We start from the raw sequence: 19,304 nt of genomic DNA, 5'->3' as shown, positions 1-19,304 counted from the left end.
CATCTGAATTGCGTTATTTGGATTTGCAGTGGGTTGAATCAGAGCTTCTTTTGCCTATGAAAGCATTGTTGATGACCACACAGAAATATTAAATACTCTGGAGTAGTTTCAGTGCAAGTATCTTCACTGTTCCTAAGTACCCTGTGGCTCTGTATGAGAACACACAGACCTTTCCCTCCTCTGTCTTTGCCATATTCCCTCCCTTTCCCTGTATCTTCTACCATAAGCTGCTGGGGCTGGTATAAACTGAACAGCATTGTGCCAGTTTATGAAACTATTTATTCAAGTTTTCTAAATGGCACTGATGGATTTTGTGTGTGCAGTAAACACAGAGTACAAATGCAGTCTCCTTAGTCTGCTCTAATTTGTCTGGGTTGCTTCTAATTTTTGTTGTTTTCTACAAGTGCCATAGAACTACACTTTTCTCTTGAATTGCATGGTATTCTAAGCAGCATGGTTTTGTTTATACATTTTTTTTTCAATAAATAAATACGTCAATAAACTTCAATATTCAATCAATACTCTATCCCTGGCCACCCAGGACCGGGGCATGAGCTCAACACTGAAGATGTCAAAGTGGTCTACTTGCCCTCAAACACAACATATCCAATTCAGCCTCTAGATCAGGGAGTCATAAGGACCTTTAAGGCTCATTACAAACAGTACTGTATGGAAAGGATTGTCAACACTGTGGAAGGGAACCCCAATAGAGAAACTCTCTCTCTCTCTCTCTCTCTCTCTCTCTCTCTCTGTGTCTAAACGAATCAGCTGTTTATGCTTTGTACTAATGATTTGGGGGGCATAAGAGTTGTACGCAGATTTTGGAATACACGGGGGTCCGGTGCCCCTAACCCCAGCATTGCTGAATAGAGAAGTGTAATCTGATATAACAACATGACAGTATTGTGAAAACTCAGGAACAATTTATAGTCTGTAAACCTAAGAATTATTTTCTGCTTCCTAAGTAAATGAAGTTAAACAGTGGTGCCTCGACTTACAACCATAATCCGTTCCAGAAGGTGGTCATAAGTTGAAATGGTTGTAAGTTGAAATGGTTGTAAGTCCCATTGAAATGCATTGAAACCCAATTAATCCATTCTGATTTTTTTTTTTAATCTAGAGGTGCCGGTTGTAAGTCGAAGCATTCGTTCCCGTAGGAACAAATGCAAAAGCGGTTAATCTGTCCTCTACCACTAGGGGGAGAATTTTTCTTCTTTTAACCTAAGATAACTTAGGTTAAAAAAAAGGGCAGGAAAGGAGGGAGGGAACAATGAGGAAGAGAGGAAAGAAAGAAGGTCATCACTGGGGCACACAGACCCCTCAGACAAAGGCTTGTGCTGTTAAGCATAAAAAGAGAGAAGAGAGCGAGAGAGAAGACAATAGGGGGAGAGTTTGGAGTCTAAAACACCTTTTAAACAAAACACCCTTTACAGTAAATACAGTGTACTCACCCAGAACAGGCAGTCTCTGTTTTAAAAAAGAAAGTCAAAAATACAAAAAGCAAAAATTTTAAAAAGCCAAAAAATATATACAGTACTGTACAGTACAGTACTAGGCAGTGCAGTACCAGGCAGCACCAGGTGGTCCGAAGTCTCTTTCCGTATCCACACTATCTAACCACTGGGGCGAACGAGGTACAGACAAGCAGTCTTTTCACTGACTAAAGGTAGTCTCAAGATTAGACCACTGTAATGAGCTCTACATAGGGCTACCTTTGAGGCTAATGCAGAAACTCCAAGTGGTGCAGAATGCGGTGGCCAGACTCCTTAGTGGAGAAAATACCAGCATATCTCTCCTACTCTGGCCGCACTGCATTGGAAGCACATTTGGTTCCGCATTGACTGCTTACGTATAAAGCCCTAAACGGTTTATGGCCTCGATATTTGATGAAACGCCTACTCCCACCAAGATCTACCCGTATCACTCGTTCGAGTCAGGAGGTGAGGCTGAGAAGCCGCACGCCGAGGGAGGCCTAAAAGGAAAAAACAAGGAATCGGGCCTTCTCGGCAATGGCTCCTCGCTTCTGGAACAACCTCCCTCCAGAGATTTGCGCGGCCCTGTCACTGGGTATTTTTAAGACCCAACTAAAAACTTGGATGTTTAAGCAGGCCTTCCCTCCAGCTAACATTTAATTTCTTTTTCTTTCCTATCTTTTGTTGTCTTTCCATCTTGAATAATTTGTTTCTTATTTTATAATTGTTACTTGAAAGCAGTTCAAACTTCCCACTTTCCCTGCCTCCCCCGTGGTTTTTTTTTTCCGGTCACAAGTCGAAGCAGAATTTTGCGACCGGAGCTGTTCATAAATTGAATTGGTCATAAGTAGGGACGGTCGTAAGTCGAGGCACCACTGTAATAAAAAACAGTCCCATGGAAAGAGCTAGTATGTACAGTGCAGCAGGTAATGCTGGGAAGTCATTATGGAGGATGAACACAAAGTACCCAGCATTGCAGCAGCCAGTATCTTGCACTAGAGTAGGTAACTGTAACAAAAATAAATACGTAAGCAAAAGTCTATGGGACTGGGAAGGATAGAGCTCACAAGGGTGTTCCTACTGATTCAAAACAACACTCCCACTTAAGACATTGCCTTCAACAACACCTATTAGGAAGGGGAAAGGCTGAACTGATTTGCATTTAGTTGTTTGTTTAGTCAACAGAAAATACTACACATTTAGCCATGCCAATTCTGGAGCAATACCCATAGCATTTTGCAGTGTAATCACACCTTGAGACAAGAGACCCAGATTTGTCACTGGATGAGGGCTGTGCGGTTAAAGGCATTGTTTATAAATGTAGCCCATGCTGAGAAGTGAGAACCCCAAGAAATGTATTTGATTTGCTTGTGAATTCTTTCAATGTATGTTGTGCACCAAAGCTCTTCCATGGCATGCAACAGCTTTCTGTTATCTCCCTATGCAGCCAATCTTTATTTTCAGTCTTCCTGATCTTGCAGACATGATTTTATAGTTTGTAGGATAGGGCATGGGGATCCTTTCTCATAGAAACAGTGTCTTATTTTACTTTAGAATAGGATATGTGCAAATATATCTTTAAGTATCTGTTGTTCTTATATCTGGATGGTCACTTTTAAAACCACATCCTTATGAATAAAGAGGAGGGCTCCCCAGAAGTAAGTTCTATTGAGTTCAGTGGGCTTACTCCCAGATAAGTGGGATACAACATTGCAGCCTCGTTTAATTATGAGTACTTAACAGAGTGAGAGGGAATTATATTTGAAAGCAAAGGAAGCAGTTGATGGAACAAACATCGTTTCTATCCCTGTACATACTGTGGCCCCATGAGCCCTGAACAAATGACACAGCATATAAGCAATCGGTGGAAACGTGGATGAAGTGATACCCATAGGTTTATTTGTTACAGCAGCAGTAGTTTTGACATAGCATAAGGTACCAGATCCAAACATTAGATGACCTGTCTGTTAACCAGTGTGCCCCCAGTCCTGTGTTGGGAAGCCCAAGGAATGACAGAAAGGCCAGAGACCACCTGGGCACAAGATCACCAAGTGGACTCTCTGCCATTATTGGGAATACCCAAAGTGCTCCACCGCTGCTTCTTCCACAAAATTGGATCCTGTCTTATGCATAAAACCACCAGGCACTAAGCATAGCTGCAACAAAAAAGAAAAAGAAAAAGCAGTAAGATGTATTAAAATATGCTGCAATATTCCCCCTGCCCTTCCAGTGAAATTCCCACCAGCCAATTTAGAGGACGAGGAAGAATCCAAAGGACAACAAAGCTGAAGTGTTTTACCGGGGGAAGCAGCGACTAATTTTATGCTGCACAGACAGATCTGAGTAAAAAAACTCTCTAGTTCTTGTGTTGAAATCCTACACCTAGGCTGGCCAAGCAGCGGTTAGATGGGTAAGTCAAAGCACACACTCACCTCCAGTTGTCAGGATCCTCCTGGCAGCCGGAGAGAAGATGGCTGGCAGCTCAGTTCTGGCACCCGGCCACCATGCTGTAAACCAGACCTCCCAGGAAGTTGGGGACTTGAGCTTCAAAGAAGCCATGTTGCTCCTTCTTCAGAATAACTTAGGCAAGTTTGACATGTCTCACTTTCATATGGCTTAACATATGCTTATCCTCCTTTAACATTCTTTCAATTATCTCCAGAGCTGGTTTTGCTCGTTTTTCATTTTGGCCGCATTTGGGCAAAACGTTCATCTTTTGAAGTGAATGTGCCTCTAATTGCACCTTTGAATCTGCGTATTCATTACACTGGCTCCTTCTTAGACTTTGTAGTGCTTTTTCTGACGCATGGGGTGGGTTCTGTCTGAGCTGCTATTACAGTTTCTTGAACAAGACCAAATGTTTCTGAAGAGATTTGACCCTCTTGGCCTTCCTCTGTAACTTCACTTTTACCACTCTGCTCATTTTCCCGATTTTCTTCTTCTGAATCCATATAGGATGGTGTTAGATAAATTTAGTTCCACAGTTTTTATACATACTTAATATCTTGCACTAAGTGGCCAGGGTAATTCCCCATCTGTTACATTTCATGGCCAAGTATTCTAGGGCACAAGTTATGGAACACAACTTGTGTGTCACAAGCTGGCATTCTTACTGTCAGACACATCCTAGCTAAAAATACCTTTGTACATTTTTCTAGTGTTGATTGTTAGCGGGGCCCTGCTGGCAAGCAAAGTGATTTTGGCAGACCATTTGTGTGAGTGTTCAGCACAACAGAGAAAAATGTTCCCCTCTCTGTGGTACTTTATAACTAATGATGGGTTTCAAGGATTTCCTTCTGATATTCCCTATTTTCATTTCCTTCCTTGCTGTTCCCTGGGGAGTGTAAATGAATAGCAGGGCACTGTTTTGTGGGAGCAAAATGTTTAATGAATGTATGGAGAGACAGAGAAGTCTAAGCTTTACAGAAGCAGTTTCAATATCATCCCCCTTCATCTTTGCCCACTCCCCTTGTAGTAGCATGCAGCATTGAAGGAAACAAACCTGAATTTTTAACCTGGATCATCAATAGCATATTATTGTATAGACTAATAATTTTTCTTTGCCATTGAATGCTTGTCCTTGTGCAGCTAAAAAGGGACTGTTCATGCACAGGAAGGTGGTATCAGCAGCCCTGGGGGCATCCCAGGGTATGCAGAAGTATAATAACAATTTTTTTTAAAAAACCCTTGAGAAGCAGGTGAAGACAGCCTAGCAAAACAACCAGATGAAAACTCAATGTGCTGATCAGCCATAAAAAGCTGACTGGCTAATGTGGGCAACCAGCTGGAATGAATGAAATCTTGAACAGGGGCATTCCACCTTGCAGCATTTATTGTATGCCCCCCTTTGTTCCCTAATCAAACTGCCCTACCATTTAGAGTTTGAAAATTTGTAACAACCCTTAGCCTCAGAAAGCTGAGATTTGGGACCAAAATGAATAAAACCTTTTAAAGATGTTAGTGCAGCATGTTCAGTGAACATGGAGGCAGAGCAGCATGTTAGCCCCACCTGTTCCATTATCACCTTGCTCTTGAGAAAGCAGCAGATCTGATGAAAGAAAACACTTTTACTCAACAAGGTTCTACACATGAGCCAAAACCTGGAAATTCCCACATTCTGGTTTACATGGAGAACCTCCACAGGTAGGTGAGTCTACCTTGTTCTGAACTATCACTGTCACTTAAACAAAGCAGCCATTAACAGAGGGGCTTCGCACATGCTCGTTCCTCCTCACACATGTAAACAAAACTTGCTGCCTTAATACCTGAAAAGGGCTCTAGTGGTTCTTAAAACCAGATGTAGTGCGACCTTGCATTCATTAGCTTCCATCTTGCATGCTTGTATACGTTCTAGGAATAATGCAAATATCGGGAAAGGAGGATAATCAGAAACTCTTTTCTCTTGTACATTGTCACTTTTAGGGATCTTAGAGCACAGTTACACTAGGGAAGACAACATATTTGAATTAGATTTAGCAAGTTTTAAAATGGATTTTTAAAAAGGTGACTACACAACACACATGGAAGCTTGGATTGTTGTGATGTGAAATTGTGTTATTTTGATTGGAAGCAAGACGGTCATTTATTTTGAATTGCTTATGAAATCAATTTATTTTGAATCGTTTTGGCACACGTCAGTGTCACTGTCAATATAAATTGTATCTGTGGAGTTTGCCACCCACTTGTGTGTCTTCTGTGTTCTCTCTCTTTCTCCACTCTGTGTTTGTGTGTGCCTGTCTGTGCATCGCGCCCCCCTTCGCAAGTCTAGTCATGTCAGTTTCAGCTCCAGTTCCATCTCCCTCCTTCCTAAGCCTAGAAGTGCTAATCTAGTCAAAACGCCTTTGGTCCCTTTCAGCCCAACTGGTGGTTCTCTATTTCCCCTTCATCTCCCCTGTATCTGTGTGTGCATGCGCGCATACGCAGAGACACTCATCTCCTTCCTTTGCAAGCCTAATCATGTCTATACTCAATTTCAGCCATGACTCCCTGTCTCCCTCCTTCCCAAGTCTAGAAGTGCTGTTCGGATCAAAATCTCTCTGGCCCGTTTTGGTCCCAGCTGGCAGTTCCCCCTCTTTCTCCCCATGGCTACCACATTACTTTAAACTGAATTCAAACACCCCAGTCCATCATCTGATTTATTTCACTAGGGCAACCATGCCCTTACCTTGTGAACAACAACTAGATTTGCAGAGGTGGACACTAGCAATTTATAGCGGGCAGACAATTACAAAGTTTCATGCAACAGTAAGCAAAGGGCTACAAGACTCCGGAGGTCACTGCACATGTACACAATACATATCAACATTTGATATTTCTTTTAGTGTGTTCGTATGACTGCATGGTGTCTAGAGGTGTTGTCTAGTTTGACCCTAACAGGAAGATTTAGTAATGTTGACAAACATACTGCGAAAACACTTTCCAACTCATAAGAATGTTGTAATAAATAAGATACCAGAAACGCATGCCACGGTTTGAACTACAGTTCCCAGAAGGCTTGTTACACTGTTTAGGGATTGCTGGAAGTTGCCCTCCAAAAGAATAACTTTTCCAAGCCCCTTTCCTGACCTAGCGATGGAGATCTGTTTGTACAGGTAGTGGAGCCTAGTCTAAAGAAAAATTACAATAAAAATATTTGGCAATCCCCTCTTCCAGTGCTTTATAGCACTACACCTATTCAGATGAAAAGTCATGGTGAAGATTGTTTTCTTGGGCAGATCATTTAAGGGAGAGCAATCATGATCTTCTGCCCAACAAGAGGTAACATACAATAGATATGAATATGCAGGAAATAGGTGATAAGAAGTTGGGCTGACTTCTGTGACCACTAGATGGCACTCTTGTTCCATGCTAGGTGAAACCTTTTTTTTTTTTCTTTTTAATAATTTGGAAAAAAAATACTGTAACTGAATTCAGTGGATGGAGTTTGGTTGCTTGACTATGAATACTATGTCTAGGATTTATTGCTGTGAGAAATAAAGGATGTTGAACCTGGAAAACTGAAATACCAATGTGACTAATGAGGGTAGATTCAGCCCTTTTTTTTCAGTGGAAGTGGTTGGAACAGACAACCTATATTTTTGTAAACACTGAATATGCTGCCAACTGTGAACTTATCCAGAAGTCTTCAAAATGGCAGTTTTTTGGAGCATGGTCAGTGGGCAACTGATGAAAAGCCTTATCCGTGGTGAAGAACCAAGTCACCTTGCTGAGGAGAAAATAATTCTTAGGTAACTTTTGGGGACCAATATTCTCCTCTTTCCCTCCTCCAACCAGACAACACTGATGGGTGCTGGCATGCTTTACATGGTCAACGGACACTCTCATAGAAAGAGTATAATGACATCACAAGAACCATTGAGGGGTTGTCAATTGTGTCACCAACTTTTAGAATGCTGTCCTCCTGGCACACTCATTTTGTGTGTATGTTTTTGCCACCTGTGAAGGCATGTGTATTCCATGCCATTTAAAGTAGTGATGTACAGCTTATGAATTCCAATTTACTGGTTTTTGTCCCTCATTTTATGGTTTTTACTGATTTGATAGCACTATTTTCTCAGCTGTCAAAAGACTTTTCATGGCGCAATTTGTTCAGATTGTTTATTGCATCTTATTATTGCTTTAATATTTTATGTTTTGTAGAGAACATTGCAATCATGAAGCCAATATAAATACTGCAAATAAATAAAGAGTATCTGTGTGGGGAGTGGGGAACAAGCCAGCGTAATCAAAACTATACTATTCTTACATAGATAAGTGCATTCAGGTTCAAAAACAAAATCGGAGCTTCTTCCCTGGAAAAGCAGAAGGGACAGGACGGGACAACTTGGTATTCCAGAAGGACAAAGAACACTCGTTGTTGCACCCCTTCTGTTTAGGCTAGAAACACCGGCAGAGGAAGAGCTGTGGCTGACAACCTGGCATTATCAAAAGGATGTTCCTTCTCTACCCTGAGTCGTCTCTTGTGTGACTTGTTTTCTTTTAGCTTTGTAAGCTCAAGGGCAGGGACTATGTCTCATTTGGGGCAAGGCAGTCTTTGTTTAGTAGGATAAAAATGTTACGAATTGAAGCTAGGAGCCTCGGTGCCTTCCCGGATCAGCCCGAAAGGCTTGTCTAGTCTCGCGTCCACTTTCCCACAGATGCCAGTTGGATGCCTGTGGGCTGCATTTCCTGGATGGTTGTAAGATATAATCTTATGGGAGGATGTAGAGTTCATCTTTTTATTTATACTGCTTAGACGACAAACTATTGCATCTCACTGGAAGTCTCCAAGAGTGCCCCCCTGCCGCTTCAGTTTCATAGTGATATAATTATAATAATAATGATGATGATGATCTTAGAAATGCAGAGTTGGAAGGGCCCCTATGGATCATCAAGTCCAATCCCTATTAAGGAGGCATAGTGGGGAACTGAATTCTCAACCTCTGGTGCCACAACTAGAGACCTAAACTACTTAGCTATCCAGAAGTTAGTGCATATTTGTACAATGGCTTCTCGTTTTCCATATAGGTTTACTTAACAATTAAAAATTTCTTAAACTGAAACCTTTGAACCTGCAGGTACAGTGGGGTCTCGACTTACGAATGGCTCGACATACGAACATTTCGACTTACGAACCGCTCTCATAGGAATATATGGACTCGACTTACGAACTTAGATTCGAGTTACGAACTCTTTTTTCCCTTTTTTTAAAAAGCTAAGTCATCTTAGGTTAAAAGGAAAAAAGAAAACAAATCCCCCTCTAGTGGCAGAAGGCGGAATAGCAGCTTCCCATTAGTTTCTATGGACGAAAAAAGCAGATACGGATTAAATGGTTTTCAATGCATTCCTATGGGAAATGCAGATTCGACTTAAGAACTTTTCAACCTGAGAACTCCCTTCCAATATGGATTAAGTTCGTAAGTCGAGACCCCACTGTAGTTTAAACTTACTGTATGTTCCCTACCATAAAATGAAGAAATCTAAGTTACATCAAACAATTGGTCATTTTAAATACAGATGTCGCTCTATTCTGCGAGGATTTAATTTGTAGTTGCTGAATCCTTCTTTTTCTTCTTTCCCTTTTCCAAACTTTTCAAACACTTGGTTATGTGCAACTTCCTCTGCCCTGACTATTCCCACAGGCAATCTGTCATGTGGGATGAGTCAATGTCTTCAAAACTAGTTTATAACAACAGGGATCAGGTGTGTGCCCAGTGCTTGAATGAAGGGGTAGCTGGTGCAGAACAGTCTTCTCTACCAGCCTTCCTGGAAAGTTTGAAAGTGCTGAGACCTCTGTTTTCTCCCTCAGATTTTTATGAAATCACCTCACACCTATTTGAATGCTACTATTTCCTACAATAATTTTGTTTCTTTGTGGTTTTCATTGTGGTATGGTATGTGGCATACTTTTGAATGACTTCTTTGAAAAGCTTGTTACAGACAGGATTTAATCCAGCTCCTGGGATTAGTGTCCAGATTTTTCTGGAGGAGGGAGGTAACATTGCACAGTAAGCATGTGAGCATAACCTGTGTATATACCATGTTCTGTTGCAACGCACATGTGCACTTTCATTGGCATGAAATGTGTGAATGTGTACATGTCCCTGCATACATGTTTTGTTCCTTGTTATCACATCCAATGACATTTAGAAGCCTATGGAAACAGTGGAAAGAAAATCCTCAGGACCTGGATTAACACATCACTACAAATGCAGGACACAAGTGCCATCATGGACACCACAAAATGTGATGTGAAGAGTGTAAGAACAAAAAGAAGAAATACCCAATCTATACCTCTTGATGATTAGACATTAGATGAATAGACAATTGTCTGTACATGTGACAATTTAGAAGAAAAATGTTACATTTAATATATACTCTGTGGGTGAGCAAATACTGGTGCAGCTAACTTTATAACTCTAAAGCTACCACAAACACTTTAGAAAGTACCTCATCATCTGGGCCAGGTCTCATTGAGTGAAGCAAGAACAGCTTTCCTTTCTGATACACTTAATGTCAGAAACAAGGCGGGAGCTCCATGTGGAGGCACCTGTGACATTTACCCCGTGGCCCCTGCTTGTTTCACCGAACACAGAGCTCACACGAGTATCCCAACACGCCCTTTAACACGGTGCCACCAGTTGCTCTCTTAATCAACCTATATTTCCTATGAAAGACTGAGGTCCATTCAGTACTGAACTTTTAAACAAAAAACTTGATTACAAGTTGTTTTAGGAATAATTCTTAAGCACATTCTTAAAGTTACACAAACCTTCAGTAGTTTCCTGTAACTTTTTCTATCTTAACTAATACAGATAACACTCTGACTATTCACTGCTTAAATTCTCTCTCTACCTCAAACCCAAATGATCTCTCTTCTGTCTCTCACTGAATTTGCTAGACTCTGGGTCACCCCTCCCTTCTAGCTTCTCTGGCTCCGCCTCTCAGCAGCTCCCATTAGTGCAGGCCAATGTCATTACAGTGGACCCTCGACTTACAGATGGCTCAACTTATAGACTTTTCAAGTTACAGACATCACTGGCCGCAAAATTTAGGTTCCACTTGCAGCCTGAGAATCTACCTACAGACCAGAAAAATACCAAAATGGGACAAAAACGGCCGGTTACGGGATTAATCAGTTTTCAATGCATTGTAGGTCAATGGAGACTCGAGCTACAGACTTTTCGACCTGCAGCCACCGTTCCAATATGGATTAATTCCGTAAGTCGAGGGTCCACTGTATATATATAGGAAGACAGGGTGTTCCCTACAGCAGAGGTTGTCAACCTCCGGTTTGCAGCCCGGTGCCGGTCTGTGGCCTGAGCCGGACCGGGCCACGGAGACAGACCTCCTGCCCCCTTCATGCACTCCCCTCCCCACAGCTGCTTTGTGCATGTGCATGCATGCCAGCACCGGCGTGAGTGCTCCCCCACCCCTTCACGCATGCGCCTGAATGCCCATGTGCCCGCACGAAGGGGTGAATGCACACGAGTGAAGGCGTACAGGCACTCCTGCACATGCACGAAGGAGTGGGGGAGCGCTCATGCTGGTACTAGCACGTGTACGCTCCCCTTGGTTCTCACATGTGCCTGAGAGTACGTGTGCGCGCAAGTGTGGGGTGGTGCCCCGCCTTCCTCAGAAGCTCAGCCGCTCCACGGTCCCGAAAAGGTTGGGGACCATTGCACTACAGCACCTTTCCTTCTCCTTTTTGAAGGGGAAAAGCGTTACAGTCTGCAGTACAAGTTATTCAGTTCAGGAAGGGCACACCCATGGCAAAAATCAGGGCAACAGCAAAAGCAAGCCCTGCAAGGTAGGAAATCAGTTCCTAGCTGGGAATTTTAAAGCGAATCTCAGACAGCCCAAGTTCTAGCCAGTCCAGTTCAAACAGCTAGCAGGCATGGTCCACAATCATACTCAGCAGGTTATAATAATAACCAAGTGCCATGAAGTCAATTTCGACCTATGCCAGCCCTTTCCAGGGTTTTCCAGGGGGAGAATACACAGAAGTGGTTTACCATTGGTTTCTTTTGCCGGGGGCGGGTGGGTGCTCAGCTTGCCCAAGGCCACACAGCCTGGCTTTACTCCCAGGAGGCACAGTGGAAAATTGAACTCTCAACCCTTGACCCTGCAGCTAGATATCTAAATTACTGAGTATCCAGCCACCTCTACACAGCAGGTTAATTACAGCAAAAGTCAAGATACAATATATACTGGATCAGCAGGTAAGGTCTGAAGCTTTGCTTTGGAGCTCACCGCTCCAAGGCTCTGTGGGAGCCTGAACTAGTGTCTGCCTTGCAAATGACTCTGTGTGGGAAAGAGTATCAGTTTTTCTTAGGGTGAAAACTGGAGAAAGAACCTGGTGACTGTATGGGCAAGGCCTGAGCCATGCTTCAGTGATGCCATGGGCACATGGCTGCTTTGGGCAGGACTTGCACTACAGACAAAAAAGGGTCACAAGGCTTGGACTCCGTTCCCCATTTTGGCGCCGGGAATCTAGACTTTGGCCTCCAAGATTTAGAACCACTGTTTCAAGAAATGTAGACACCAGAGACCTTCAAGCATTGTGAACATCTTAGAGTACAGTGGTGCTTTGCGCTGCCATTGGTAAGCAAGCAAGCAAACAAACAAACCAACGAATGGGGCAACAGCCAACATTTTGTGATGAAATTAATGATGGATCTTCTCCTTCTTCCCCATGTAGTCTTTTAAACCATTCTAGAAAATACCTCCAGGGCAAATTTCGGGGGGGGGGGGAGAGCTGCAGGGTGACTTAAATGTTTTGAAATATCTGAATGGAAACCAAGCCACCTTGTTTCCTTTGGACTGATATTTTTCCTTTGAATTAATGTTAAAACACTCATGCTGCCAGCCAGTACCCACACGCATCACAGCAGTGCTGTTAAGCCCAATGAGGCTGCTGCAGAGTAAATGGATTTAGGGAGGCATTGCCCTCTAGTGTGATGCTTCATTGCTTTGATAGTGAAGAAATGTGTGCATTTGAGTGCCCCCAAGAGCTGAACCAAAAAGTTAACAAGGTAGAAAGGCGCATGAGAAAGTCATTTATGTGTCTCTGCCTGGAAACATTAAATTATTTTTAAATACTTGGTGAACCTACTCTTTCTCCCTCAACACTCAAGTATACAGGAGAAACCGAAAATGGAGGTAATCACCTATAATAGAACTGAGCAGATTTTAAAGGACAGGATAGTGGTTGGACCGATGGAGAGACACAATGAGAGTCAATATAGTATATTGACTGTCATTGTGATGATATGGGCTTATCACAATGAAACTACTACAAGGAAACCAATTCTCTAGCTTGTGTATCAACTCTGATATAGCAATCATTCTAAAAATCAAACTAGATGAGACACTCTGGTTATATTTAGAATCAATGCTTCATCAAGTGATAAAGGATATGTGTTTTCCCTCGTATACGTATTTTGCATTCCAGAGTGATTTGATTGTAACTGGTTAGTGGAAAGGTAAATTTGCAAGTGTGATTGCCCAGGCTTGTATCTAAGAAAGCTTGTTGTGGGACAAAAAAAATAAAACCCACACCCACAAGGCTAATCCCTGGGAAGACATTTCCTTGAATAACCAGTTTGAGCTATAATTGATAGTGCTTCATTCAATTGACAAAGGGTTTTCACAAATGAATCTGGATTTAGTAGAGGGTCCAGAACTAAATTAATCTTCCTACACTTCATGTATTTGGGTGGTCATTAGAATAAATGAACATAGTGAAGTATGACAGTAAAATTGGGATAGGGGAGTGTTTTACTTCTCTGCTCATTTACCTTGATATCCCATTGAAATGTCATTAATCTTGCAACAGTAAGTTTGGAGCTTTTCTATGTTAAAGCACAGTCAGACAGACCCTTACCTGCTAGAAACCCTGAGTTATCATCTATCTTCTCTTCCAATAACTCCCAGACATTCTCCATCATTTGTATATGAAGATGGCAATAATAATTTACTTCAGCAGAATCTTGCATATATGTGTTCACAAATGATTGGTTGTAGGATTGTGGCCATTAGTTCTATTCCAGTTCATTCTTCAAAAACAAGGTAGATTGCATGTGATGATTACTTAGGCATTGGGCCTTCTACATACGTTTTGATTCAAATCAGATATGGAAAAACTCATTCTTCAGGTACAAGGGAACACAACTATCTCCTCATATTTCCCATTTAAAAAGCCCAATTACATTTCTATTTACCATTTGGACATCCTACTGCCAATGACTGTGGTTCACGGTGATGATCACAAGGCAATTTTGTGAGAACAATGCACATAGTCACAGTTGCAACAATCCCATCTCTGGAGGCTGGTGGAAACTTCTAAAGGCCTCGCTTAAAAAAAAATTATCAAGGACACTTTACATTGATTGTGGACCATGGACTGTAATTTCCTATCCCTCTTTGAACAACCATGAAGACAGGTTTTAATGTTTGGTCTGTCTTTACATATATCTTTGCTGTATAAGTTAAGATGCAAATGTTGCTTCCTGTTTCTTTTTAGTTTACACTGAAAAGACATCTTAAGATTCCCCTTATATATTTTGCACACCTCTGCTGTTTGGAAAGCAGTTGTTTGTTAGTTTGACATGTAATTGTAAAAACAAAATAAAACATCAAATAAATTTTAAAACAGCAATGTCAGGCTCCAGCTGTTCAATAATTAGCATTTGGCTCAGTATTTGTTTTTAAAGACCTACATTAAAATATGAACCATCTGACATTCTGCCCATGATGAGATATTACCAGTGAACCTTTTTTAAACCTTCACCCTCCAAGGAACACTTGAGTGCATTGTGGAATTCCAGTCTACTGAGGATAAGATTGTAGGGTTAACATTGTGGTTAAGGTTAAGTTATATTGTTCTTAATGTGGCCTTCACTGTTTCTTAATTTGATTTTCCCTTTCAAAAATGAATCAAACCAAAGCTTGGGCAAAATTGCCTTACATTCATAAATCCTGATAGCTTTCAAAAAGTTCAAGTATGACCTCTTTTCCCCCCCACATCTCTTCTTGGAAGATGACTTTACTACACAGACTGGCAGTTACCAAAAAGAGACTCTATGTAGGTCTAGGAATCAATGTCCTGGTCAGTCAACCTGTTCTATTTCTGCCAGGATGCAGCAGGTCTAAGTCAAGATCACATGAGCTCCCAGGTATAACATTCACCCTGGGATGATCTGTAATCCCAGAATTCAGGAAAAGCAAGTCTGCAGCCCTTGTAGAACTTGAGATTCAAGTTTGACTTTATAATATTTTGCCCTTTCATTTAGTGAAAAACTAGTCACTTTGGTGGGGACTAGCACTTCAGGCTACTGTCCAGTTGACAGAGCCAGATAATAGGAGCCTTTTCCTTCCACAGGGTTAAGCCTTTGCTTCAGTGGAGGTCAAAGGCAGGAAAAAAGCACACATTTGTAAGCAAGAACTCCAGAATTACTTCACTTAGCTGATGTAATACCAAAAGGTGACATACTGTTCTAAGTTTACTTTCCCATGTTTTTATCTGATAGCCACTATGAAACAAACTTGACATATCCATGAAGCAAAATTATTTTCTTTCCACTAAATATTGATTTTGCCTCATTTCCCATCTGTACTTGCAAAAATACACTCATTTTATGCATATTCCTAATACTGAGGTCAATATAAAGTAGCACCTCTAAGTAGGGATTTACACAGCTTCCTCACATTATCCATTTTGATTCCAGCCGCACTCGTAATAGAGTGATCCTCATTCAGTGTAAAAACTGTTTCATTCTAGTCTAACAGGGCTCACCGCTCTCCTTCCCTTTGTCTCCCCCTCCTCCTTTTGTTCAAAGGCACTCACCCCAGTACCAGTGAAATCTACCTCTTGGAGAGATAACAGTTCTGCTACTCAGTGAACTACAGCAAGGGCTCGAAATGCATCTTCTGTAGCACACCACAGTGGTTTGCAAAAGTGAGAATAAATCAAACCAGTGAAGAGATGCCATGTTGAGCTGCAAGCAAAACATTACACTGTGTTGCAGGAGACTAGCTAAGTGCAGGTCATCAAGTGGGGAGAAGGGGGTGGACTCAGCAGTTTGGGACCTTATTTCTTGCAGCTTTCCATATCGGTCCATTAAAACAATAAAAACAATCATTCTGAATCTGCAGGAAATTATCACCTCTTTCTTTCACAGAGCAGCACCTGATATTAGCTTCTGCAGAGCACTCCTCTTCTCTACACGCAAGCTTGGTATCTCTCTCTTTCTCTCAGTACATATTTAAAATGTGTCAGTTGTCTCTAAGGCTCAGTACAAACACCACGGAAAGGAGGATGTCTCTAGGCACAGTGGCATAGGTTCATTCATCACTTCCCTTATGGCTCCAGTCTATGCCCCTCATTAATCACTTCACACAGAGAAAAGAAATATTTTAAAACTGTTTGAAAATAAAGATGCATAGCCTTAACCTCAATAAAATGATGCCTGCCTCTTTGGTAGCAAGTCTTAAGTTCTGTCCCCGAACAGAAGATTATAAACTATATTTGTACCATTTGGGTTTTGGATTTCTTTCAGAAATCCTTATGTGGGTTTTTCTTGCTCTATACACATTATCTTTTCTATCATCTGCCCCCCTTGTGTGTGTGTGTGTGTGTGTGTGTAATGTTGTCATTTGTCTTGTTCATCTCGTGACACATACAGAATGTTTTGTACTTCAGATTTTATTGTTTGGATGATAAACACATTATCTGTTCCCTTTGATCTGTATTTAACACCACAGTACAAATGTAATACACTTCTTTTGTTTACTGTTGAACAAAACTACTGCTGAGTATTAATACACTGGCATTTTCATAGATTTGCTTTTCTTTTCAGAAGCACAAAACTTCAGTATGAATCTTATATTCTGTAAACAAAATACAATTGGTTCATCAATAACCCAACTAAGGGGAAATGATGCTAGCAATGAAAGAAGGACGAGAGGTAGCAAAGTTAGCAATGAGTTATGAGGAAAGTGAGAATGTTAGTTGGAATCTGGAAATCAATGCAGTGAATGAAGTAGAAGGAGGAAAGGGGAGCAGTATAGGATATAACTGCAAGGCAGAATTAATGTACAGTAGTTTGATCTAAATACCTTAGATACTTAAAACTAAGTACCTAAATAGCTAGAGCTAGAGTAGGTCTGTTGTGGAGGGTGCCTAGTAAAATGATGGGATACATAGTATGCTAGATGGACCAGTAGTTGGACACAGATTGAAGCAGCGTTCTGTGATCCTATTCTAAAAGCATCCTTGTTTTGTTCCATTTTAATCTTTTATAAAAATCCTCCAAAAAACAAGACCATTAAATCAAAAAGCTTCCTCGGGGACTGAAGTGCCTTCAACGCCTTGCCACAACCTCCGAGGATATGCTGCCTGAGGCAACTACCTCATCCTGTCTAATGGTGGGCTCAGTGCTTCTGAGACTACAAAATGAGCCAGACAGAGAGAAGAAGAATCCCCATGTCTTATCCCCCACCTCCGCTGCCTGCTGGGCTTCCACTAATCCGTAGTGAGTAAGAGCTTGGCTGAAGAACATAGATCATCTTGCTAAAGTACTGCATATTTCAGTTTGTTTGTTTTTAATACTGTGCATGATCTAGATATCCTGTTATTTAGATATAAGTAAATGAAGCCCAATAGCAAATTTTCTCTTATTTCCTCTGTAGAACAAATACAGCTCACTGTACATACTTGTTTCCGGTACATATTTGCCATTTTAAGAAGCACAACATTGTTGTGAGACTGTGGAAGATTTGGATAGCAGGCAATTCATGGAAACAGAGGGGAGACCCAGTACTCCCTCCCCTTAAGCAGAGTGAAGCATCTACATGAGGTGGCAGGGAAGAAGGGGTGGTGGAATATGCATACCTGAACCCATTCCTTACCTCTGAGGGAGCCTCAGAAGAAGACACGGTGTGTGGCATGCTGTGAAAAGCCAGTTGTGCTGCTACAGTACAGGCAATTTCACTAGTCTCCTACAGTGCCTGGTTATGAGGAAAAGCCCCATCTGGGGAATTAGTGTCAAAGCCTGTGGGATGCATTACGGGATTGTTTACATATTACAGGAGGATAGCTTGAACAATTTCTCCTGGGAAAATCCATTTTTGCTTCACCTATTGTGAGAACTCCCAGAGGGAATAAGAGAATCTGAGGAGAGTAGCGAATGATGTCATTGTCCTTGCCAAGTCACTGGGGCCTACTTGCTGTAAATGCCACAAGAAAAGATGTGTGTGGCATTCATCTAAAATAATAATAGTATATATAAAGAATAACCATTTTAATCTTTTGTGCTACTTTCAAAATGTTATTTTGAAAATATGGGTTTCGGCTCTCCTGTTTTATGCACAAGAAATTATTCTCATGCTATCATGTTATATCTAATGTCTTACTAGCCACCATTTCTGCTCAACATGAATATTTGCAAGGAAATTCAAATAGTATAAAATGCCACTAGCTCCCTTCCAAAGGAAACTGAACACAGCAAACCTGGCACAACACATCTCTAGGAGAAATAGGGTGAGTGTAATGGTATCATTTTCATGTCAACTACAACATCAGTGCTTAAAGATGTTTGTTAGCCTACCCAGGTGAAAAATGGAGGTGCAGTCATTCAGACTTCATGGGACTGTTGAACTCAGTAGGATTATTAGTAAGTAAAGAGAGTGGTAAAGTATTACAGTACTTTACCTCTAAGCAATGCCAGATTGCAATATCCTGCTAAAGACGTGACTTCTGTTACTAATTACTACATATCAAATATTATGCTTCAAAATAGTAGAATTCTGCCAAAAATAAAAAATAAAAAAATCAAGAGCTGTAAAAAAGAAGGAAATACTGCAAGCTCTCAGTTGTCAGTAACAATGGTCAAAAAGACATCTAGAAATTTTCTTTGTTGTAGCAAAATTGAACACCTCTTGGATCAGCAGATGAATATCGGTTGCACATTTTATGAAGATTTCGAGAAATAGCTTCAGGTCCACAAAAGAAAACACCAATGCTGTCACTGTCAAAAAATTTAAGATACAAAAAATTCTGTAAGAAAAGGACTTTTTCCCCCTAAAAAAAGAAAAATCTGGGACATTTCATTTTAACCCAATTTCTTATTTTCTAGAATCCAGAGAATTATAAAGTAAATTATGCTGCTTATGTACTGCTCCACAGTGCTTAAAGTGCTTTCTGAGGGGTTTACAATTTAATTATGGAAACTTGCCATGTCCTCTCAGCAAGCTGGGTACTCAGTTTACTGACCTTAGAAGGATGGAAGTTTGAGTCAACCTCAAGCCAGCGATCTGAGCCCAAGATTGAACTCAGGCCATGAGCAGAGTCTT

General features: G+C 41.2%; 1 protein-coding gene across 1 annotated transcript in view; it reads right to left on the bottom strand.

The window, feature by feature from the left end:
• Window positions 1-16,644: 16,644 nt before the first annotated feature.
• Window positions 16,645-19,304, bottom strand: part of NOX3 (NADPH oxidase 3) — a 39,434-nt gene continuing 36,774 nt past the window's right edge. The window contains exon 12 of the mRNA XM_020780007.3: window positions 16,645-18,979. Coding sequence (XP_020635666.3) covers window positions 18,853-18,979 — 127 coding nt within the window. The 3' untranslated portion in view covers window positions 16,645-18,852. The remainder of the gene's footprint in view (window positions 18,980-19,304) is intronic.

This window comes from Pogona vitticeps, chromosome 1, assembly GCF_051106095.1.
Source record: "Pogona vitticeps strain Pit_001003342236 chromosome 1, PviZW2.1, whole genome shotgun sequence".
Taxonomy (NCBI): Eukaryota; Metazoa; Chordata; class Lepidosauria; order Squamata; family Agamidae; genus Pogona; species Pogona vitticeps.
This window is presented reverse-complemented; position numbering and strand designations above follow the sequence as displayed.